We start from the raw sequence: 25,842 nt of genomic DNA on the forward strand, positions 1-25,842 counted from the left end.
AGCTTGACATCTCTAGTGTATCAAGTGAACAATTGTGACCTAAGTTCTGAACACTGATTAACAAAGCTGACAATTCAAAGGCATATTACATATTTTGAGAATGGGCTTGCACTGATTAGCTGGTCATTGGTAGATGGGACTTTATCTACCCAAGCGACTCCAATAAATTTTGAGTAACCCTGTAGCACAGCAGTCCAGTTGCTTCATAGCTCCAGGGTTCTGGGTTCAATCCCAATCTAAGGCAGTGTCAGTACAGATTTTGCATGTTCTGTATGTGACCACATGGGATTCCTCTAGGTGCTCTGTTTTTCTCCAGCATTGTAAAGGCATGTCCAATGGTTAATTAGTGACTGTAAATTATACCTTAGTTCATGACGAAAGTTCAAGAGAAGTTGATCAGCATGTGTTGGGGGATGGCATGGGGTAAGGTAATTAAGGAGATTGGGAGGAGAGTAAAGGGATTGCTTCTCTGGGAAATGGCATGGAACTAATGAGCCAAGTGACCTCCTCTGTGCTGTTATAAGTATGATCACATCAAGCTCCAATTTCATGGCACACTCATCCATTTGAAGGAGTGCACCTTCAGTCTTCTTGGGCCCCTAGTTCCTAATGGAACATAGGCTAGGGATGTCCTCTGTTTCCATCGTCCAAAGTTGAAAGTATGTTTGGAGTTCATCAAACTTTCTGTATTCCATTGTATCCACTGTATAGGGATTGGTTTATACAGCTTCACCAGAGCCCTGCTGGCTAGCCTTATCCATTTCCACCTCTCATGACGGGGACATAGGCTTGGACTGAGGGTTTTAAATAGTAAAGATTGATTAATGATACATGCTTTCTGTTAAGGTGAGTAAAACAGCAATGCTTGAAGATTGAGAAGCTTCAGGGAGAGTTTTGTATTGGGAAAGATTAACTGTTGAATGTCCTTCAAGTGGAAATAGGGATTAGACAAGAAACCTCTAAACTAGCTGTACTTTTTCTGAATGAATACAGAAAAATGAAAGAAGGCATAGAAGCCATAAGTTAAGAGAAATAATAAAAGAAAGCTGTAGTATGCACCCTGTAATGGTTGTCTGCTTGTATTGGTTTCCATGTGATGGGAGCCAAGGCCCATTGTTAGAAAATCCTTCTTTCCAAGCAGATCTTTAGTGGGTCAAGCAATGCTTTCAAACTTGTCTTCCATCCCCACTTATTTATAAAATGGAAGGGTGGCCAGTGTGACCAGAGACACCTAGTTTAGGCATACTGTGTGTAGAAGCTCAGCTTGGCAATAGGATTTCAAGGCATTTGCTACTATAAATTAGAAGGAATTATTTATTACATAGGACTTGGGTTTGAAGCGCAAAATCAAATTCACCTCATACAATTCCTTTGACTTTTTTCTAGACTTTAGAACACTTTTCCAAGCAGAGTGTTGAGAGACAATGCAGTCCCCTTGAAGAGGAGAGCGTTTTGGTTACTAACCGTGTTTCAGGTAGAAGGGCACCTTTATCAGCGATTTCATGTTAGTTTGTGATAATGGGACCAGTGGTGTATAGAGCACTCTAAGTCTTAGTTGTAAAACTTGACATAACTCTTCAGTTTGTCAATGTAATTCCTCTGGAAATAATCACAATGTTTTGTTTAATGTATGATTTTATTAACTTGTGCAGCTACATTGTTGACATGTACAGTGTATCTGAGTCCCTCCGTTCCTAATCAAACTCATCTCCCAGAACTGAAGATTGTTTACAGTTGCCTCTTTAGGTTTAACTATATTGCAAATAATTTTCATTATTACTACTTGTAATTTTTCTCAACATTGCTCTGTCGTGGTTACACAATGCTGTGTTATAATAATACAGGATGGTGGTGAATATTGGTAGCTTGAGTTGAGGCATTTGACATTATGGTGTTCACTGAGCTTGGCAATTAGCTTGCAGACTTTTCATCAGCAGTTGAGGCGACATCCCCAGCGCGCACTTTCTCTCTGGGAGTGCTTGAGTTTATATAGGCCACCATTCGCTTGCCTTGGTCCTGATCGACTATCCCTTCAATTGACCTTCGAATTCTTTTGGCTCGCATTTCTTTAGCTCTTAGGGGTTTGTAGATGGTGTATATTTCAAAATGTTTGTTTATGAAGTTTTCAGAAGAGAACCATGCTTCTAAAAATTCTCATGCCTGCTTCATGTTTCCTTACACCAGCACCTCCATGGTGTTCCAGTTGATAGTCAAGAGATGCTTACTGAGGAGAGAAAGTCTGCACAGACCTTTCTCAACATGCGTTGAAATGCACAACCTTGCCCTACAACAAGAATATCTCAGAAATGACAGCTTGGCTGCTCGAACCGCACAGCATCACAATCGCTCACAAGCCAACGGTGACTTTAAGGAAGCTTGTCTCAAGAATCAAGGTACCATAAAGACAACCAACAAAAGCAATGTGGTGTTGTTATGAGTGATGGACAGACCTGATGGACAATGGGGTGCAGAATTAACCATCCCCCCCCCCCGAGAACCACAAACTATTGCTGTTGCTATGCTGCTCATGAGAGAGAGAGAGAGAGAGATAAAGCCCAGGCAAGAACATCTGCTACAGATAAGAGGGGGAGAGAGGCTGTTGATTTACTGTATTATGACTCTTCCTGGATCATTTACCTTCCACTACAAGGACTTTACTTTGCTTGTTAACATTGCTCAGGAGATAGCAGGAGTGGCCTGATTTGATGGACACAGTCCTTCAGAGTTGATGGATAGCTGAGACCCCGTGAGTGGGGATAAAAGACAGGTCTGGAGAGACACCTTTCAGACACACCAATGGACACTGACTGAGTGTTGGGAACCCACAGAAAGGTGGGGGCTTCAGAGACCGAACCAGGAGATCGGTCAGTAAAGCTCACAGTGTTACAGCAGGGCCAGTGGGGACCTGTGTGTGTGTCCACTCAAGCCAGAGTGATGAGTCCGCCACAGAAGAACGGTCTAGCTGAAGAACAGAGGGGTCATAACTGAATGACCACAACGATACGACGGATTAAGAAAGCCAAAAAAGGTTTGCCTGCCGCAGCTGTTGCTGTTACATCTCACTCGCTCTCACTTGCTCTCCAACAATTTCAATACAACAACCATAACGACATCAGCATTTATGAACTGAACTCTATACTTTCCTATGACAATTCATTTACCCCTAGACATCGATAGAGCTTGTTTATTATTGATTATTATTATTCCTACACTTTTAGATTTATTACTACTAACTTGTTTTATATGTATATTTGCATTTTTGATGTTGTATTGTGTAGTTTACTAGTAAGCACCTTTAGTCTGGTACCACCAGACTCCAACAGATTCTTCTTTCTCTGCTGGTCAGACACCCAGTTACGGGGTATGTACAGGATCACCTGTGGAGACTACAACAAGAAATATATTGGCCAGATAGGACATAAACTCTTAACTCATTTACGGAACATAACCTGGCGGTACAGAGACATGATCCACTGTTGCTGAACTCAGGACATGAAGAATGAGAAGGACACCACTTTAACTGGGACATCGAGGAGTTTCTGCACAGGCAAACACAAAGCAGGCACGTGAACTTTCTTGTGATTCTCTTCTGATAACTCTGTAAACAAACCTATCAAAATAAACGGCATCTACAAACCCCTGAGAGCCAAAGAAATATGAACCAATAGAATTGAAAGAGCACTGAAGGGATAGCTAATCAGGACAAGGCAACTGAATGGGGGCCTATATAAACAAAAGCGTTCCCAGAACAAAACACCAACAACTGAGAAATGAGGATGTAACCTCGACTGGTGATGAAATTTTTGCAAGCTAATTGCGAAGCTCAGCAAACACCACAACGTCAAAGTCACATATACTTATCCCAGTTCTAAGCCCTGGAATTTTCTTTACAAATCTTATCCTCATCACTCCTTCCACTTTTAGCAAGATCTTTAACCAGACTTCTTATCCTGTATAATAATAAATGTTATTATAGATCGCAGGCCTTTCAGATTAATGTGTCAATGCCAATCATCAAGTACTAATCCAATTTACCAGTAGCAGGTCCATAGCCCTCTATGGCTTAGCAATTCAAATGTTTATACATTGTGGGAGGACCTGCCTCTATCATCCTCTCAGGCAGCGTGTTGTCAATTTCAACCACCCACTGGGAAAAATGTTCTTCATCTGATTCATTCTAAACGTTTAGCCCCTTCTCTAAATTAATGCAGTGATATGGAAAAAGCCATTACCTACCTAATCCATTTATGTCCCAGACATAGCTTGTTATCAAATATGTCTGATGATGCCCTATGAAAAATATCAAGATGCATAACTATATAAATTACATCATCAAATGTAAGTTAACATTTCTCTTGATTGTAAGAAAGGAAGTCACTTTCCCCTCAGAGGTTTTGAGGAGAACTATTTGTTGCTGAGCTTTTCAGTCTCTTTCTTTGCTTCCTTTGAACCCAGTCAATGTTTTGTTCAATGAATCATCGACAGGACATGTTCTCAATGAGTCAAGACGAACCATTACACAGTGCTGGAGAGGAAACTCATTAGATTTGAGGGATGTCCAGATATAGCATTTGTCCGTAAGAAATAGGAGCAGAATTAGGCCATTTGGCCTATCAAGTATGCTCTGCTGTTCATTTGTGGCTGATTCATTATGCCTCTCAATCCTTACACCCTCTCCACCTCCACTCAGTCTAGGCCTTTCAATATTTGATAGGTTTTACCCCTCACTCTTCTAAACTCCAGCAAGTACAAGCCCAGGGCCATCAAACACTCCTCATATGTTAACTCTTTCATTCCCAGAATCGATCTCCTGAACTCCTCTGGACCCTTTTCAATGCCAGCAAATTATTTCTTAGTCAAGAGGCCCAAAAACTGATCACAATACACCGTGTGGTCTGACCATGCCTTACAAAAACTCAGCATAACATATTTGCTCTTATATTCTAGTCCTCTCAAAATGAATGCTAACATTGCATTTGGCCTCCTTACCACTCACTCAGCCTATAAGTTAAACTTTAGGGAATCCTACACAAGGTCTCCCAAATCCCTTTGCAAGTCATGCTTTTGAATTTTTGCCCCATGTATAAAATAGTCTATGCCTTTATTCCTTCTACTAACGTGCATGACCATAGACTTCCCTGAACTATATTCCATCTATCACTTCCTTCAACATTATCCTAGTCTGTCTAAATCTGTCTGCAAACTTCCTACTTCCTCAATGCTACCTGTCCTGCTGCATATCATCTGCAAATCTGGCCACAAAGCCATCAGTTCCATCATCCAAATCACGGACAGACATATAATGTGAAAAGAAGTGGTCCCAACCCCAATCGCTGCAGAACACCACTGCTGTCAACCAGAAAACACCCTCTTTATTCCCACTCTGTTCCTCCTGCCAGTCAACCAGTCTTCTATCTTTCCTGTAATACCATGAGCTCCTATCGTGTTAAACAGACTCATACGGCACTTTGTCAAAAACTTCTGTACATTCAAGTGAAAGGCATCTGTGACACTCCTTTGTCTATCCTGCCTGTTATTTCCTCTAACATTTCCAACAGATTTGTCAGGAAAAACTTCCCCTTAAGAAAACCATGCTGCTTTTGGCCTAAATTTATTATGTGCCTCAAAATACCCTGTAATCTCATCCTTAATAATAAACTCCAAGATCTTTACGATCACTTTAGTCAGGCTAACTGTCTTATAGTTTTATTTATTTTACCTTCCTCCCTTCTTAAAGAGTGGAGTGATACTTGCAATTTTCCAATCCTCATGAACCATTCCAGAATCTAGTGATTCCTGAGGCATCCACAATCTCTTTTGCTACCTTTCTGAACACTGGGAAGGAGCCCATTTGGTTCAGGTCATTAACTAGCTTAAGTCTGAAGTACCTCTTCTTAGCAATAGCTACTACACTCACTTCTGCCCCCGATATTCTTGAATTTCTGGCATACTGCTAACTGTTCCACAAAAACTGATACCCAAATAAGTATAACCGTAACAAGTGGATGCTGCAGATATTTGGTTTCGCTCGAACAAATGGACCCAGACTCGGTAGTTCCTCCAAGATTCACTTTATTGTTAATACAGAGAAGAAAAATAGAGAGTTGCGAGAAATGCTTTATGTTATACACTACGTACGCCACTAATAGGTAGGGCTAACTTAAGCAACCCCTAGTAGTCTACACCACTGAGAATACTTAGCAACATCTGCGTGTTCCCTGAAGCTGGCGATGGACCGTGGACTGGCTAGGGTGGAGGTCCTTGGCGGTGGTTCAGCTGCTCGGCCAGAAGGTGGGACCCAGGCGAGTGGTCTGCCCAAGAAAGAATTTGCCCACCTTTTATAGCCCTATCACCACCTCCCAGTCCAGCTGGTAGGGGCGAGGCATCCAATCCAATGTTTACATAACCCTAACCTTTTGGCCGGGTGACCTTCAACAATCGGCCTCTGCCTCCTCAGGGACAATGCATACAATTAATCTTAGAAAAAACAATATATAAAAAAATTTAGAGACAAGGTGATTAATTACTTTTACAAAATTCAACACTTCTGGTTTGCTTTCAGGCCATTTAATCAGGTAGACCAGAGTTACGTTGTTTATCTAGTATCAAGGGTCAATTTGCCCAACACACAGGTAGACCTTCAAAACAGGACAGACCCACAAATTCCTAACGGTTAACCATTTCCTTGCTGTCTCCATTTTTCAGACCCACACATCTCACCCATACACTTACCAATACGCTCCACCACCTGACTCTGGTATAGCGAATCACGGACGCCTGAAAGCAATCACAGCAGCACACATTGACTTAAGCACATGCACAATAACTACTATAACGACTAATATTATCACAATCCATATTACCCATTGAACACACCAAACATTTGATATATTCAATCGTACAGCATATTCATAACTCATTCTCAAAAACATATTTTGATGCTCGATACTATCATCAATGCCCTTGATCCTTTGACATGGTCCAAACTTCCTCATCCCAAACCATTCAACGGAGGGGAACCGCAGCGGGAATCCGCGACTTCAGATGGTGACCCATGGACCGAGGGTGTTTTTCTCATGCCATAGGCAGAGCATCTGTATCCCTCATTGAATTGGGAGATCGCCTACACTGATCGCATAAGGTTCCACTTTCTTTTATGATTGGCTGGGGAGGGGTTCCAAGCTCGGACCCTAGAGTCTTCCTCTGAAGTGCCCCTAATAGAGCAAAGTACCATCGCAGCCCTCCAGCCATCGGTCTGTAACACACAAGAAACCAGTAGATCTAGTTCTGAGCTGTCAGGCATTCAGAATTCAAACATTGTATTTCCTCCTGTCCTTCTATAGTGACCCACCAAGTGTTGCCCTGTGCACGGGCTACTGTTTTCCCCTTAAGTTGTTCCCCTCTTGGCCCTGTCACCCATACTTTACTAGCTACTCACTGATCTCACTCATGGGAGCCCCCTCTAAAATACCCTCTAAAGCCACAGGATAAGTCTGAATCAAACGGGAAATAGGGGAACCCCCACTGTTTGTGGTCGATCGTTCAGAACATTCACCACTTGTTGCGGCACTGACTGCCAACCCTTCATAGTGTGGGTGGGGGTCATCAATCAAATCTGCTGCTTGAAAAGTCCATTTAATCGTCCAACCAAGACAGCTGCCTGGGAGTAATAAGGTATATGATGGACTTTGCTCTTTCACCCAATCCTGGATCTGTTGCCCTGTAAAATGGGACTGTGTTATCTGACCCTATTTCCTCGAGTGTGCCATAATGTGACATCAGGCATTCCACCCCCCCCCCGAATAGTGGACTCCTGACTGGCACTAGAAAAGGGTCTGGCCAACAGGAATCCAGAATAAGTGCCCACCATTGTCAATGTATATTTATCATTGTTATGTGGGGGCAGAGGCCCAATGTAATCAATCTGCCATAATTTAGCTGGTACGGAACCTCTCAGTATGGGCAAAATGTCCACGCGAGACAGAGCGAGACTTGACTTGCTGGCAAATAGGACAGTCTGACACATTCATCCATCATCAAAGATATCCCATGGTCTTATCTCCACTCTTGTGTCCCCTTCTCCCCGAGATGGCCGGACTGTTCGTGGGCCCATCTAACTAGAGGTTCTGTAATAGCAGACACCGCAACCAATGTGTCTACTTGATTATTGTAGAGTGTCGTAGGGCTAATATCCTCCCTCCTTCTATTCTGTAGTTGCCACAGACTCCATATGGCCACGTTATCTTGAACAGACTCCTGTAATTCATATGGGGCTCCCTGGACCAGAGGTGAAAGGGGAAGAGCCTGTTCAACTGCCATTTTGACCTGCTCAAGTGCCTCCTTTTGCTCATCTCCCCATGTCAATTTGCTGTTCTTACGAGTGACAGCGTACAATGGATTCAGTAGGATAGTCAAATGGGGAATATGTCTTCCCCATTATCCCAATAACCCAACAAAGCACTGAGCTTCTTGCTTGTTAGTGGGGGTAGCTGTGTCTTGTATTTTATTTTGTACCTTCTCTGGTATAATCCTCTCCCCAGCATGCCAGTGGATCTCCAGAAACGTCTTTGACTGGATTGACTGGGACCTTGAACCTTGTCTTCATTCACAGCCCATCCCCTCTCTCGCACACACTGTAACAGGGACCACAGTGCCTCTGCGACACTCTCCTCGTATGAGGACATGGCAGGTCGAATAACCCCAGCTTGTTCCAAGGAGGCAATAGTAACAGTTATTTCCTTGTGACCTCCCGGGATCCGGTATTGTAGAATCGACACTATCTGCGTCGGTGGAAGGATACACGGGGGCTCCCTCTTAGCCCTTCCGACTACTGCCCGCATGCTCCGGATCCCAAAACTAAAGGTCCCTATTGCATCCCCCATAACACATTCATTCCTAAAATACACTCGGTGGTTACAGCAATTAGGACAGATACACAACACAGGATGTTTTTGTCGATCGTTACACACACTGTTACTTCCCGGGCCCTAGAAAGGGCACCCCCCCCCCCCCCATCCATTCAATATTATAGTGGTCCTCTCCAATTATCGGGATTGCCCGGGATCACTGTATGTTCTGCTCCTGTATCCACTAGAGCAACAAACTGTTGATCATTTCCCTTAGCCCAGTGGACCATTATAGATACATAAGGTGTAGGGTCCCCTGGGTCCACATCGAATTGATCTTATATGTCAGGGGAACCCAGCCATACCCCTAGGTCCGGGAGGGGTTGTGAGGCTGCCATTTTCCTCCTGTATGGCCTTTTTTACTACATCCTGCAATTCAGCTAACGATGGGTACAAGGAGGAGCAGGAAGGGCAGCCAGCGTCTTCCCAGCTTTCATGTGCTCTTGATAAATCGCATACAATACACAATTTGGTACACCGTCAATCTTGTCCTTACTGACGCCTGATTTCAAAAGGGTAGTGAACACCTCCCTGCGCGTCAGGGCAATTTTCCTAGTCCCATTGGTACCATTAGTACCTTCCCCTCCAGTATTCGTTAGCCGTGTCGAACGGACTCGGGGTTTAACCACCGGCAAGTCCAAAAGGTTCGCCAAGGCATTAGTCACGCCGTCCACATCTTCCTGAACTAAGGGCCCCAATAATGCAAGAACCACACCCCGAATGGATGGGGTGGCTGATCGCACCAATCTCGTGTACATCCTTCCGGTGAATTCCTCTTGGTCAGGACCCTGGCCCAATCGCCACTGTGCGTCCCAGTCCCCATACATCCTATTGACCAGGGCCTGTTGTCTTAAGCGGTGAATGCCTTCAGTGGCAGTCTCCCAGTCCCCCATACCTGCGAATCCCAATCAAGGGGGTGCGGGAATACCTTCTTAACAACCTCCAACATTTGAAAAAAAGAACCTATCCGCACAGGGAAATTGGCGTAACTCAGTATTAATATTGGAATTCGAGGTTAAAGACCCTAGCCTTGATAATTTTTCAGGATAAAATGTTATACTAGCACCTCCATCATCTCACAAGCGGAGTAACCATTCGGCCAGCGATTCCCCAGACCTTTGTTGAAAACGGGCAGCCATCTCAGATAGCCCCTTATCACTATCCTCCTTGTACTGGCGAGTCTGTACTCCCGGCTTCCCGTGTGCATTCTTTTGAGAAGTCACAACCAGGTCGAGCCTGCAATTGTTCTGGGGGAAAAGCAGTTTCCCCATCACTAAAGAGCTCATTGTCATTGTCATCATACCATATATCCCCATCCCAGATATCTGGATCTCCCTTGGATAACGACATTAATCTTCATGGGAGCGGGGGTGTAATTCTGGCTGATGTTTAATTTGCACTAACCTAAATGTCATCTTAATTCCCTTCTCCTCAGCTTCCTGTGCCCTATTCTGACTAGTCCTTACCACTTCAGTCATTACAGAGCACCTCTCCTTCATAGCATTCACTTCATCCCTCAACTTAACCTTTTCTTGTTCCACTTCACAAGTCCTTTCCAACTGTTGGCACAAGGCTGTGGCCAGCAGCCATCAGTATGAGAGCCTTGTGTCAATGGAAAATTTATTTCTTGCAAAAATCTAGCCATCTTACTTCCCAATTTCTCGCCAGTGTTATCTAGGCGATCTTTCTTATGGGAGGTCCAAACTTAGCAAGCGCAGCAAACCCATCAGTATTATCCATCCACCCAGATGTGCGATATTGTTCCGGGGCATCCTCTTTGTTCTAGCAAAATATTGCAGCAATCCACATATCCGACCGAGACTACGCCAATTGTTCCACAAAAACTGATACCAAATAAGTATAACCATAACAAGTGGATGGTGCAACTATTTGGTTTCACTCGAACAAATGGACCCAGACTTGGTAGTTCCTCCGAGACTCACCTTATTGTTAATACAGAGAAGAAAAATAGAGAGTTGCGAGAAATACTTTATATTATCCACTACCTACACCACTAATAGGTAGGGTTAACTTAAGCAACCCCTAGTAGTCTACAACACTGAGTATACTTAGCAACATCTGCGTGGTCCCTGAGGCAGGCGATTGACCGTCAACTGGCTAGGGTGGAGGTCCAAAGGTGCGACCCAGGCGAGTGGTCTGCCCAAGAAAGAACTTGCCCACCTTTTATAGCCTTATCACCACCTCCCAGTCCAGCTGGAAGGGGCGAGGCATCCAATCCTAACCTCTTGGTCGTGTGACCTTCAGTAATTGGCCTCTGCCACCTCAGGGACAATGCATTCTATTAAGCTTACAACCAAACAATGTGAAAAAAACATTCTTTAGAGACAAGGTGATTAATTACTTTTACACAAATCAGCACTTTTGGTTTGCTTTCAGGCCACTTAATCAGGTAGACCAGAATCAAATTGTTTCTCCCCTTATCTAGTTTCAAGGGCCAATTTGCCCAACACGCAGGTAGACCTTCAAAACAGGACAGACCCACAAATTCCTAATCGTTAACCATTTCCTTGCCGTATCCATTTTTCATGCCCACACATCCCATCCATACACTTACCAATACACTAACGTCTTCCACAGTGAAAACTGATGCAAAATACTTTTTTAAGTTCAACTGCATTTTCCTTGTCCCCCATTACTCCCTCTCCAGCATCATTTTCTAGTGGCCTGATATCCACTCTCACCTGACTTTTACTTTTTATATGTCTGGAAAAAAATTGGTATCCTCTTTTATTGGCTAACTATCCTTCATATTTCATCTTTTCTCTCCTTATGTTGTTTTCTTTTGGTTTTTAAAAGCTTCCCACTAATTTTTGCTATATTAAGTGCCCTCCCATTTCCCTTTATTGCTCTCTTCGACTTCCTTGGTCAGCCTCGTTTGCCTCATCCTCCCTTTAGAATATTTCTTCATCTCTGGGATATATTAATCCTGAGCCTTCTGAGATTCCCCCCAGAAATACCAGCCTTTGCTGTTCTGCTGTCGTTTCTGTTCGTGTTTCCTTCCCACCAACTTTGGCTAGCTACTCTCTCATGCCTCCATAATTTCCTTTACTCCACAGTCCAGAGGGATTAAGGGAGGATTGAACTTCCTTTTTTTCTTCGGCCATCATAGTCACACAGATGAATCAACCTTATAATGAATGAACAATAATCCCTGTCCTTGATGTCACATCAACATTGCTGCAGTTCCACTCACTCTCCCCTTTTCCTGAATGACACAAGGCTGGAAATGCTAGTTTATAATTCCTTTGGTTGGTTATTTGACTATTGGAGTGCTTGCTAGTTTCCCCAACCCTGACAGTTAATACAGCCATGCACTTGCACAATCCAGCAAGGGTCACCGGTTGGGAATCAGAATAGAAACCCGATATAATTGCTGACCCTACTTCTGACCAGACTGCCCCATACACCACCCATCTCTCTGTTGTGTTTTACAGGAATATTTGTTAGAGATGGAGACAGAGAAGTTAGGTGTTTGTTTGTCCTTCCTGATCCAATTTAACTTTCCTGATGCTACAGCTCATTGCTGTATGCGACAGATTTTTTCTCCTTCATTGTGATTTAAGGAGAACTGTTTGTTGCTGAGTTTTATTTTACTTTGGTCTTGTTTCCTTAATAGAACTTGAAGGGAGTCATTGAGGCTATGGGGAGAATAAAACAAAGTTAAAGTAAATTCTTAGTTAATAGCACAAACTTAGTGGATTTTTTGCTCATGCAGGGTTTGTCTGTAAGAAGGTGTTGTCTCATCATGTTCAACCTGTTGGAGGTATTGCTGTGGTTGGAAGAGATCAAGGCTACAACACTGACTACCTGGTGAGTTCACTCCTTTCTGCTCCTCTAACAGAAGACCTTAGAGGGTCAATGAACTTTAATACTCTTCAGCACTGGATGTGCGGATGCCTAAGCATGAAGAGTATCATTGGGGTCGTTGATGATGGTGCCAATAGGTTGGTTCTTGATGATGCAACATCTCTGTAACCAAAAGGAAGTGCACAGTTGGTTAGTTACTGATGTAATAACTTTGAATTTATAATTAGCCCAGACTGTTGGAACTGAATTATCTTCTTGCTGTTGATGGTGAGCCTCTGAAGTGAATGAAGGTGATATAATCTCAAGCAAGCATGGACTTGGGACATAGACTGCCTCTAGTCACAGACAGTCAGGCTCAAGGAAAAATCTACAACAACTTAGGAAAGTAATACTGAGGCACAGCTCATTTTTACTATGCACTGTACCAGCAGTTATGGTCAAAATGACAATAAAAGTTGACTTGGACTAAATCTCCTTTAAGATGCTGCTGATTAATCTTAACCTGCAGGTCTACAGCCTTGTTGAATGGATTGCATGCTCGCATGCCTATATGGAGTCAGGGCCTGTGCTTTGGCCCTTGGTAGGGTCACCCATGTCAAACAAGTCAAAGAGTAGAGGCCAGAGAAAGAGAGGTTCACTGGCCCTCCAGATTCGGTGGTTCAGCTCAGGACTAACAACCCTGACTGGTAAAGTTGTTGTTAACTACTGGTAAAGTTGGAAAAGCAATTTATCTATATCTGTCTGTGACTGAGAACCCTGAACCACACCGGAGGAGCAATAGAGAAGATGGCCGAGGACAGACAGAGATAGAGGGCCTTCATTGCTGCCCTATATTTTCCATGCAGTCTAGTGGGTGGTAAGTAAGTATGCCCTCTAATATCTGACATTTCCATTCTGGGGATAATTATGGACCATTGACACACCTGTTGTGCCTGATTGAAGGGAGTAACAGCTTCCATGTATGAAATTAATGCAAATCTTCAAAAGTTTGTCATCTATATTACTGTGAATGTGCTCTGTTAATAATCGCAGGAATTTAAGCACAGTTTGGAGTAACCTATTCATCTATCCCAAATGTGTTAGCCCTGAGAGAGTCCTTAGGACAGTGTGGTGGCACTGTCAGTTTAAGTTATAACGTGCCTGACTTGTTTTGGTCTGATGGGACAGTGTAGAGGAAGTAGCACTGGTTTTCAAAGCCCTGTATGAAAAGAAAATTGTTAGTTTGTCTTTCAGATGTGACTTTTCACTGCCTTTGTCTTCATTCTGCTGTTGGATGTTTGACAGATTTCTGGTGGTTGGGACAGGCATCTATGTGTGTGGGATCTGCAAACGGGTGTGCTGTACAACACCTTCTCCAACACTGCACCAGGTGAGGGTGGCAATGTACAAGAGCTGGCCTGTGATGGTGCCATTTTAGATCTTGCCTACAGCCCAAAGCGGTGAGTTATGGTCAGTTTAAAAAAATTTCCATTAATCTGTCTGAATCCACAGTCAGTTTCCTAAACAGCTGGCCCCCAAGGACAATCGCACTGCTAAACAATGTGGTTATGCAACTGCATATGCAGGAATGTAGCACAAGCACATTTAAAAAATATTCATAAAGAATTCAATCACCACACAAAGCCAAAAAGTAAACATGTGAATGCAACAAACAATTAGGAAGGTAAAAACTTCTTATTATATTGTCAAGTGCTTGCAAAATAAGAATAAGGAACTCTTTTTTCAATTGTGGAAAAATATGCAAATGCAGGAAATTGAAAGTAAAATAGATAACTTTGGAAGTTCTCAGCCAGTCATCTGTAACAAAAGAAACAGTTAATGGTGGTAGGTCGTCCTGACCTACTGAGTATTGCACCATTTCTGTTTTATTTCTGCAAATGCATTGGTCTGTGGTGAAGATTCATAGATATCTGTCATAAGATGTGGATGTCACTGGCAAGATAGTGTTGCTCAGCCATCTTTAATGTCCTTAAAATGAGGAAGTCGCTGAGTAACCATAGACAGTCACTCTGGAGTCACCTACAGGTTATAGAAGGTAAAGACAACAGATTTCTCTGCCAATAGTGCAGCAAATGTGTCTTTTTAGTGATTGGTCACATGGAACATAGAAATCTACAGCACATCACAGGCCCCTCAGCCCACCATGTTGTGCTGACCATGTAACCTACTCTAGAAGCCAGCTAGAATTTTCCTACTGCATAGCTCTCTATTTTTCTAAGCTCCATATACCTATCTAAGAGTCGTAAAAGATCCTATTGTATCTGCCTCTACCACTGTTACTAGCAGTGTATTCCACACACCCACCACTTTCTATGTGGAAAAACTTACCTCTGGGCATTCCCCCCCCCCCCCCCGCCCCCGTACCTGCTCCAAGCACCTTAAAGCTACGCCCCATCGTGCTAGCCATTTCAGCCCTGGGGAAAAGCCTCTGACTATCCACACGATCAATGCCTCTCATCATCTTATACGCCTCTATCAGGTCGCCTCTCATCCTCCATCGCTTCAAGGAGAAAAGGCCAAGTTCACTCAACCTGTTCTTATAAGGCACACTCTCCAATCCAGGCAACATTCTTGTAAATCTCCTCTGCACTCTCTCTATAGTATCCACATCCTTCCTGTAGCGAGGTGACCATAGCAGAACACAGTACTCTAAGTGAGTTCTTACTGATGTCTTATATAGCTGTAACATTACCTCACGGCTTTTGAACTCAATCCCAGAGTTGGTGAATGTCAACGTACCGTATGCCTTCTTAACAACACTACCAACGTGTGCAGCAGTTTTGAGTGTCCTATAGACACGGACCCCAAAATCCCTCTGATCCTCCACACTGCCAAGAGTCTTACCATTAATATTATATTCTGTTTTCAAATTTGAACTACCATTGCACAATCACCTGGGTTGAACAACATCTGCTACTTCTGAGCCCAGTTCTGCATCTTAATGATATCCCTCTGACAACCCTTGAGCCTATCCACAACACCCCCAACATTTGTGTGATCAGCAAACTTAGCAACCCACCCTTCGACTTCCCCAAAACACACACAAAATGCTGGTGGAATACAGCAGGCCAGGCAGCATCTATAGGATGTTTCGTCAATGTTTCAGTCAATGTACAGTCGACGTTTCGGGCCGAGACCCTTTGTCAGGACTAACTGAAAGGAAAGTTAGTAAGAGATTTGAAAGTAGGAGGGGGAGGGAGAAATGCGAAATGATAGGAGAAGACCGGAGGGGGTGGGATGAAGCTAAGAGCTGGAAAGGTGATTAACAAAAGGGATACACAGCTGGAGAAGGGAGAGAGAGGATCATGGGATGGGAGGCCTAGGGAGAAAGATAGGGGTAGGGGAGCACCAGAGGGAGATGGAGAGCAGGCAAGGAGTGATTGTGAGAGGGCCAGAGAGAGAGAGAGAAGAAGAAGGGGGAATAAATAAATAAGGGATGGGGTAAGAAGGGGAGGAGGGGCATTAACGGAAGTTAGAAAAATCAATGTTCTTGCCATCAGGTTAGAGGCTACCCAGATGGAATATAAGGTGTTGTTCCTCCAACCTGAGTTTGGATTCATTTTGACAGTAGAGGAGGCCATGGATAGACATATCAGAATGAGAATGGGACGTGGAATTAAAACATGTGGCCACTGCGAGATCCTGCTTTCTCTGGCGGACAGAGCATAGGTGTTCAACAAAATGGTCTCCCAGTCTGCATCGGGTCTCACCAATATATAGAAGGCCGCACCGGGAGCACCGGATGCAGTATATCACACCAACCAACTCACAGGTGAAGTGTCACCTCACCTGGAAGGACTGTCTGAGGCCCTGAATGGTGGTGAGGAAGGAAGTGTAAGGGCAGGTGTAGCACTTGTTCCACTTACAAGGATAGTGCCAGGAGGGAGATCAGTGGGAAGGGATGGGGGGGGGGGGGGAATGAGTGGACAATGGAGTTGCATAGGGAGCGATCCCTGCAGAAAGCAGAAAGGGCAGGAGGGAAAGATGTGCTTGGTAGTGGGATCCTGTTGGAGGTGGCGGAAGTTACAGAGAATTATACGTTGAACCCAGAGGCTGGTGGGGTTGTAGGTGAGGACAAGGGGAACCCTATCCCAAGTGGGGTGGCGGGCGGATGGGGTTAGAGAAGATGTGCAGGAAATGGGAGAGATGCGTTTGAGAGCAAAGTTGATGGTGGAAGAAGTTCAGAGAAACTCTCCCAGTCTGCATCAGGTCTCACCAATATGCAAAAGGCTGCACAGGGAACACCGGACACAATATACCACACCAACGACAGCATCCAGTGCTCCCAGTGTGGCCTTTTATATATTGGTGAGACCTGACGCAGACTGGGAGACCGTTTCGCTGAACACCTACACTCTGTTCGCCAGAGAAAGCAGGATCTCCCAGTGGCCACACATTTTAATTCCATGTCCCATTCCCATTCTGATATGTCTATCCATGGCCTCCTCTACTGTCAAGATGAAGCCAAACTCAGGTTGGAGGAACGGCACCTTATATATCGGCTGGGTAGTCTCCAACCTGATGGCATAAACATTGACTTCTCTAACTTCCATTAATGCCCCTCCTCCCTTTCTTACCTCATCCCTTATTTATTTATTTGTTTGTTTGTTTATTTATTTATCTCTCTTTTCCCACCCCCTTTTTTTTTTCTCTCTCTCTCTGCTCCTCTCACAATCACTGCTTTGCCTGTTCTCCATTTCCCTCTTGTGCTCCTCTCCCCCTTTCTTTCTCCCTAGGCCTCCCGTCCCATGATCCTTTCCCTTCTCCAGCTCTGTATCCCTTTTGCCAATCACCTTTCCAGCTCTTAGCTTCACCCCTCCCCCTCCCATCTTCTCCTATCATTTCAGATTCCCCCCCCCCCCACTTTCAAATCTTTTACTATCTTTTCTTTCAGTTAGTCCTGACGAAGGGTCTCGGCCCGAAACATCGACTGTACTTCTCCCTATAGATGCTGCCTGGCCTGCTGTGTTCCACCAGTATTTTGTGTGTGTTGCTTGAATTTCCAGCATCTGCAGATTTCCTCATGTTTGCGCTTCTACTTCCTCATCCAGGTCATTTATGAAAGAGGAGGGATCCCAGAACAGATCCCTGTGGAATACCACTGGTCATTGACTTCCATGCAGAATATGAACCATCTACAACCACCCTTTGCCTTCTGTGGGCAAGCCATTTGTGATTCCACAATGCAAGGTCTCCTTGGATTCCATGTGTCCTTACTTTCTGAATGAGCCTCCACCTTCATCAATGTGTTTTGTTACATGCTCAAAGAATTCAATCAGGCTCATAAGGCACAACCTGCACGTAACAAAGCTAAGCTGACCATCCCTAATCATATTATGTCTCTCCAAATGCTCATAAATCCTGCTCTTCAGGATCTTCTCCAGCAGTTTGCTCACCACTGAAGTAAGGCTCACTGGTCTATAATTTCCTGGGTTATCTCTACTCCCTTTCTTGAACAAGGGAACAACATTTGCAACCCTTCGATCATCTCCATGCAAAGATCATCACCAGAGGCTCGGCAATCTCCTCCCTCACTTTCCACAGTAGCCTGGGGCATATCTTGTCTGGACTCAGTTTACCTAACTTAATGCTTTTTAAAAGTTCCAGCTCATCCTCTTTCTTAATGTCTATATGCAAAGTGTTTCAGACCACTGTAAGTCATCCCCACAATTGTCAAGCTCCTTTTCCCTGGTAAATACTGAAGCAAAGTATTTATTAAGTACCTCTGCTACCTCCTCCAATTCCATGTATACATTTGCATGGTCGGTGATGCAAAGAGACTTGGGAGTCCTTGTGCAGAACACCCTAAAGGTTAAGTTGCAGGTCAAGTCGGCAGTGAGGAAGGCAAATGCAATGTTAGCATTTATTTTAAGAGGTCCAGAATACAAGTTCAAGGATGTGATGCTGAGGCTTTATAAGGCACTGGTGAGGCCTCATCTTGAGTATTGTGAATTTTTTTGGGCTCCTCATCTTAGAAAAGATGCACTGGCATTGGAGAAGGTCCAGAGGAGTTTCAGAAGGATGATTCCAGGAATGAAAGGGTTATTGTACGTGGAAGGTTTGATGGCTCTGGGACTGTACTTGCTGGACCTCACTGAAAACTTTTGAATGTTGGAAGGCCTGGACAGAATAGATGTGGAAAAGTTGTTTCCAATGGTGGGAAAGTCTAGGACAAGAGAGGTCAGCCTCGGGTTAGAGGGGAACCCTTCCAAAACAGAGATGTGTAGGGATTTCTTTCATCAAAGGGTAGTGAATTTGTGGAATTTGTTGCCACGTGCAGCTGTGGAGGCCAGGTCATGGGTGTATTTAAGGCTGACAGTGATAGGTTCGTCATTGGACAGGGCATCAAAGGTTACGGGGAGAAGGCCAGGAAATGGGGTTGAGGTGGAGAGGAAAAAAAGATCAGTCATGATTGAATGGTGGAGCAGATTCAATGGGTCAGATGGCCTAATTCTGCTCTGATGTCTTATGGCCTTATGGTCTTTCCACTGTTGAACCTGATTGGTCCTATTCTCACACGGCTCATCCTCTTGCTCTTCACATATTTGTAGAATGCCTTAGGGTTTTCCTTAATACTGCTCGCCAAAGCCATCTCATGATCCCTTCTAGTTCTCTTAATTCCATAAGTAAGCTTCTTTCAACCTTGTAATTTTCTAGAGCTCTATCAGTACCTAATTTTTTGAACCTTTCATAAGCTTTTCTTTCCTTCTTAACTTGATTTTCTACATCGTTTGTACACCTTGGTTCTTTTACCCTACCATCATTTCCCTGCCTCATTGGAACATACCTATGCAGAATGCCATGCAGATGTTTCTTGGACATTTTCCATATCTCTGCCATGCATTTCCCCAACGATGGCCTTCTTTCGGTCATGACTCAGTGATGTCCACAACGTCATACTGACCGATCTCTAATTGCGCCATGAGTTCATCCACCTTATTCCGAGGTCTGTGTGCATTTAAATATAGCACATTCAGTCCTGCATTCTTCGCCCTTTTGAATTTTGCCTTTGTGGTACAATTTAACTCTTTGTCTGTATTTGTACCCAATCATTGGGTAATACTCATATAAACTTTTTACCTTTCACCCTTAACCCATTATCCCTATTTCTAGTCTCTCCCAACCTCAGTGGAAAAAGCCTATTTTTATTTACCCTATCTATACCATATATTATTTTGTATATCTCTGTAAAATATTCCCGAGTCTCTGATGCTCAAGGGAATGAAGTTCCCTTGAATAGGTGCTCAATTCCTGGCAACATCCTTGTAAATTTTCTTTGCACTCTTTCAAACCTATTGAAATCTTTCTGTCGGTAGGTGTCCAGAACTACATACAGTGCTCCAAATTCGAGACTGAGGCCAATTAATCTTTGGGCTCTAAAGAAGTCATCTTGCAGGGATGAACCTATTGTTCAGAAGGAGATTTAAGCGCCGTGCCAAATTGAAAAGATCATGGTGTTGAGGCCCGAGGCGAGGAGTGGTGGGGGGGGTGGTGGTAATGTGGTTCAGATCACTGTTCTACAGCGTTTACTGGGCTCTGTGCTGAACTGTGGGACCCTCTTGCGAACTTCAGAAATGTTATGTACTTACAGGTACTGATTGCATGATTTTTTTTCAGTGCAGCTTGGGTGTTAGTTGGTCTTTTTTAAAGGATATTTTATTTATGCGTTCTTTTTGACCCCCATGCAAGGCTTACTGAGAAAGTAAGGAGGCATGGGATCCAAGGGAACCTTGCTATGTGGATCCAGAACTGGCTTGCTCACAGAAGGCAAAGAGTGGTTGTAGACGGGTCAAATTCTGCATGGAGGTCGGTGACCAGTGGTGTGCCTCAAGGATCTGTTCTGCGACCCCTTCACTTTGTGATTTTATAAATGACCTGGATGAGGAAGTGGAGGGATGGGTTAGTAAATTTGCTCATGCAACAAAGGTTGGGGGTGTTGTGGCAAGTATGGAGGGCTGTCAGAGGTTAGAGCAGGACATTGCTAGGATGCAAAACTGGGCTGAGAAGTGGCAGATGGAGTTCAACCCAGATAAGTGTGAGGTGGTTAATTTTGGTAGGCCAAATGTGATGGCAGAATATAGTATTAATGGTAAGACTCTTGGCAGTGTGGAGGATCAGAGGGATCTTGGGGTCCATGTTCATAGGACACTCAAAGCTGCTGCACAGGTTGACTCCGTGGTTAAGAAGGCATATGGTGCATTGGCCTTCATCAACTGTGGGATTGAGTTTAAGAGCTGAGAAGTAATGTTACAGCTATATAGGACCCTGGTCAGACCTAACGGAGTACTGTGCTCAGTTCTGGTCACCTCACTACAGGAAGGATGTGGAAACCATTGAAAGGGTGCAGGGGAGATTTACAAGGATGTTGCCTGGATTGGGGAGCATGCCTTATGAGAATCGGTTGAATGAACTCAGCCTTTTCTTCTTGGAGCGACGGAGGATGAGAGGTGGCCTAATAGAGATGTATAAGATGAGGAAAGGCATTGATCATGTGGATAGTCAGAGGCTTTTACCCAGGGTTGAAATGGCTAACACGAGAGGGCACAGTTCTAAGATGCTTGGAAGTAGGTACAGAGGAGATGTCAGGGGTAAGTTTTTTTTTAACGCAGAATGGTGAGTGTGTGGAATAGGCTGCTAGCAATGGTTGAGGAGGCAACATGATCGGGTCTTTTAAGAGTCTCCCAAATAGGTACATGGAGCTTAGAAAAATTGAGGGCTAAGGGTAACCCTAGGTAATATCTAAAGTAAGAACATGTTCGGCACAGCATTGTGGGCCAAAGTGTCTATATTGTGCTGTAGGTTTTCTATGTTTCTGTGTTTTTATGGGCATGGTGTGTTTTTTATTCTCTGCATGTTGAGTGTACAACAGTCTTTATATATATATATATAAATAGGTACATATCTTTTGGGTATGTTTGTTTTTCATGGATGCCTGTTAGGAGATGAATCTCCAGGTTATTGTACTTTGAACTTTGGATATTAGGGAATTAAGGAGTTGATGGGGATGCAAGAGGAAACATGAGATTGATGTAGAAGTTGTGTTTGGTGGTCAGCATGGATGCAATGAACCTGTTTCTGTGTGTATGACTCTATAAGTGTAAGGGCTAAATATGTTATTAAACTTAGACCTGAGAGATGGGCATAATATACTCATCCCACTATTGTAATCTCTTTATATTTCTCTGTAAGTAACAATGGTCATAAAACATAGGACCTTTCAAAAGGTTGCAATCACCTCCTCATTCAGGTTTTGATCTCAACCCCTTTCCCTGAATTTTATCCACCCACCTCCCTCACTCTATCCCTCTTTCCCTCTTAAAGGGAAGCATGAAGATCAGGGACTAACATCTTGAGAACTAAACTTTGACAAAGACTGGAGGTATAAAAGCAACTAATACTGGGTAAACAAAAATTAAAATAGTAGGTACCTTACATATTGAAAAGCAATTTGAAACCAGAAACCTGTCTATTGCCAGGCCACTGCTTGGGTCCCAGAGTATACACAGTATTCATCTGGTTGCTGTGGATTCCAAGTTGCAGGTTGTGTTATTAGCAAACAAATGATTAACAGGTAATGGGATTCACATGACAGACTCCAATAAATGAGCAAAGCCTGTCAAGAAGTGATAAAGGATTTATTGCAACCAATTTCACTGTGCATACACAACAAAATTGGTTTGAAAAAAAAACACTCAAGCTGGATACTGAGCAATCTTTTTATTCTTTACTCCTGTTGCCAGACTCCCTGCTCAGGCATTGCACTGACTGAAGCCTTTCCAAATGCAATTTCATCATTGGACGACCCTCGACGAGTTGCCCAGTCTCCACACTTCCCCCAATGGTCACTCAAAATCGACTTCCATGGACCACAGCTATCCAAATAGACAATTTCACCACCATTTATGAAAAAGTGAAAATATTCAAAGAAAATTAAAAGCAGATTTATTGCTCAATTATAAATTGCTTAATCTTTAGTTTGGAATCAGGTTGATTATCACTGACATATGTTGTGAAATCTGGTATTTAGTGGTAGCAGCACAATGCTGCTTGGAGTCTGTAAGTGATTTCTCATTAGTCGTGAAAGACCCTGTCAAACATAAATGTATGTTTAATTTTTCATTGACTCATAGAGCTCCACAGCACAGAAACAGGCTCTTCAGCCCACTGAGTCTATGCCAAACGGTCCCTTCAACATAGTCCTATATATAGTCACAATATAGTCACAATATAGTCAACATAGTCACAATATATCTGACTTTGAGCAGAAATTCCCTTCAGTTAAACCTTAGAAGGTCTCAAAACATTGATTTTGGCCTCCGTTCATTGGCTACCAAACCTCATCCATCTCTATTATCCATGATGGAACTACCTGACTGAAAAATAAAGGTCTTGCTTCAATTTAAAATTGGTGTTGCAGTCCCACATCTTCACCTACATTAAGAGTACATTGTCACCTATGCTCATTCCTCTCCAATCACCTTGCAGATCAAATTTACACTTGCCTCTAGATTTTCTCCTTCTGCCTCATGGATAAATATAGGTTGTATTTTTAATTAAATCCTAAAACTCCTGGTGCTTTGGCTGCCCTTCTGCAGTGAGAAGCCTTGAGTGCCTTTTCATCGTGAATCTTTCATTTATATTACTTGGGGCAACATGATAGAATAGTGTTTGGCAGATCGCTTTATAGTGCCAACAAACCAGGTTCAATTCTCACCAATGCCTGTAAGGAGTTTGTACGATCTCAACATGACCACATGGGTATCGTCTGGGTGCTCCAGTTTCCTCCCACAGTGCAAAAACTTACCAGTTGGTAGGTTAATTGGTCACTGTAAATTGTCCCGTGATTAGACTAGGATTGCTGAAGGGCTTTTTCTGCTCTGTATCTCAATAAATACAGATATCCCTCCCCTTTACAAAGGTAGAAACCTTTCTTAAGCCGAAATGGTGTAAAGCGAATAACCATTAATTTATATGGGAAAAATTCTCATAAAAGCAAAAATCCTCTTTGTAATGCAAAAACAGGTTACTAATGTAGGTCTTTTGTAAAAGCAAAGTGGCATAAAGCGAACATTCGCAAAGCGGGGGGACACCTGTAAATAAATGCCTCATGCTGCAGGTTCCTTAAAGTTACCAGAACAGAGACCTTCATCAGTCAAGGCTTGGTCTGGGCCTGAAATCTGAAACCATTTCCATTACAGTAAGCTTCAGCACTGCTTGTGTGTTACTAGTTCAAGAATAGATTATGAAGACACATTATACGCATCGATACCATAATGGTAATGTGGATGAATTTTAGAATTCATCAACATTTAAATAAATAAATAGTTTCATCAAAAACAACCACAAAGCTGTCGGTATTCGGTACACCAGTATAAAATAAAAACAAAATAGCTCAAGCTGCTCAGCAATCCAAGTGGCATCCAACGCATCTTCAAGGAGTGACGCCTCAAAAAGGTGGCATCCATCAATAAGGACCCCCCCCCCCCCCCAACACCCAGCACATGCCCTCTTCGCAGTGCTACCATCAGGGAAGAGGTACAGGAGCCTGAAGGCACACACTCAGCAATTCAGGAACAGCTTCTTCCCCTCTGCCATCAGACTTCAGAATTGACAATGAACCCACTACCTTACTAGCTTTTTTCTTCTTTCTGGACTGCTTATTTAATTTAACTTTTATAAATATATATTTAATTTACAGTTTTTATTATGTTTTGCAATGCACTGCTGCTGCAAAACACAAATATCATGACATATGCCGGTGATATTAGACCTGGTTCTGATTGTTCCAATTTACAAACCATCCTACATATCATTGGCATGTAAAGGGAAACAAGTGTATCCAAAGGAGACTCACACGGTCAAGGAAAGATGGTGCAGAACTCCACACATACAGCACCTGATGTTGGGATTGAACTTGGCTTACTAGATATTGGCCCTGGTAATCCAGTCGCCCCACAAGTGTACCGCCAACATGTCGAAGCTTCTGAGTTCACTAAATTTTTCTTTGCCAAGTAATTTATACCAAGGCCCCTCACAAAGTAACGTGATTTATTCTTGTGGCTATTGATTATCAGTTTGATTAATAATGATGAACAAAACATATGTTAGCTGTTGGAAACAGGATTCATTCAGAATCCCTTACTGTTTGTTAGGAATGAATTTGCCTATTCTTCAAGTGATGGGATGGTCTACATTCGCCACTTCAGCCCCATCACGAGTGAGATGAAACTGGTGAGTGTTCTTCAAGGTCATGAGGCTGACATTACTTCCATCTTGTGGCATTCCCTCTTCAATAAGTGGCTGAGTGGCTCAGAGGATGGGACCATCCGGATCTGGGTAAGTGCCTCACAGGGGACAATGCTATGCCCGAACCAGCTGAAGAAACGGGTTGTGTATAGACAAAAGGGGAGTCAAGCTTGTTGCCGTGTCATGTCAAATACAGTGAGGGATAGGTAGGATGAAAAATGTGCTTTCAGCAGTATCACAGACAGGTAGTTTCAGACAGAATACAACAGGTAAGTTATACCAGACAGTGAAGAGAAAAAAAGTGCATATCAGTCAGAGATAAGTCCATAGTTTTGCCAGAGATGTTCTGTTACTGAGGTAGTGTGGTGAACTACATATACCTGTCTGGACACGCCCCCTGCTGAATGCTCCTGTGGCTCCTCCCACAGACCCCGGTATAAAGGCGATTGAGGCCTGAGCCCGGCCTCTCAGTCTCCAGGATGTAGTATGGTGGTCAACCACTGCTTGTTCCTTCTTCCAGTCAATAAAAGCCGATATCTCGCCTTTACGTCTCAGAGTGAGTTATTGATGGTGCATCAGGTAGAAAACTGCATTTTATGTAAGCATTCCCTCAGCACAATACAAAGAACTTTACAGATGACGATGTGTATTAGAAGAATAATTACCATTCTGTAGAGAAAACGTAACCAATTTGCATGCAGTTAGGTCCCTAAAACACTAAATGGGTAATTATCCAGATTATTCGATTGCTAGATTGATTTTTTGAGTAGGTTCAAATGTTAGCACTACATTGTGGATTGAAGGGCCTGCACTGTGCTGTACTGCTCTATGTTCTTTATTTTATTATCTGTTGTAATAATGT

At 43.3% G+C, this 25,842-nt stretch overlaps 1 protein-coding gene across 6 annotated transcripts in view; it reads left to right on the forward strand.

Moving 5' to 3' along the window:
• The window catches only part of LOC132405308 (uncharacterized), a 116,429-nt gene that overhangs the window by 26,745 nt on the left and 63,842 nt on the right, over positions 1–25,842 (forward strand). For 3 of the 6 annotated variants that reach the window (XM_059990013.1, XM_059990012.1, XM_059990014.1), the window contains 4 exons: positions 1,387–1,474; positions 12,643–12,737; positions 14,019–14,173; positions 24,887–25,070. In XM_059990013.1, coding sequence (XP_059845996.1) covers positions 1,387–1,474; positions 12,643–12,737; positions 14,019–14,173; positions 24,887–25,070 — 522 coding nt within the window. The remainder of the gene's footprint in view (positions 1–1,386; positions 1,475–12,642; positions 12,738–14,018; positions 14,174–24,886; positions 25,071–25,842) is intronic. The other 3 variants (XR_009515805.1, XR_009515804.1, XM_059990015.1) reach the window with 3 other exon arrangements.

The sequence above is a fragment of the Hypanus sabinus genome, chromosome 15, assembly GCF_030144855.1.
Source record: "Hypanus sabinus isolate sHypSab1 chromosome 15, sHypSab1.hap1, whole genome shotgun sequence".
In the NCBI taxonomy this organism is placed as follows: Eukaryota; Metazoa; Chordata; class Chondrichthyes; order Myliobatiformes; family Dasyatidae; genus Hypanus; species Hypanus sabinus.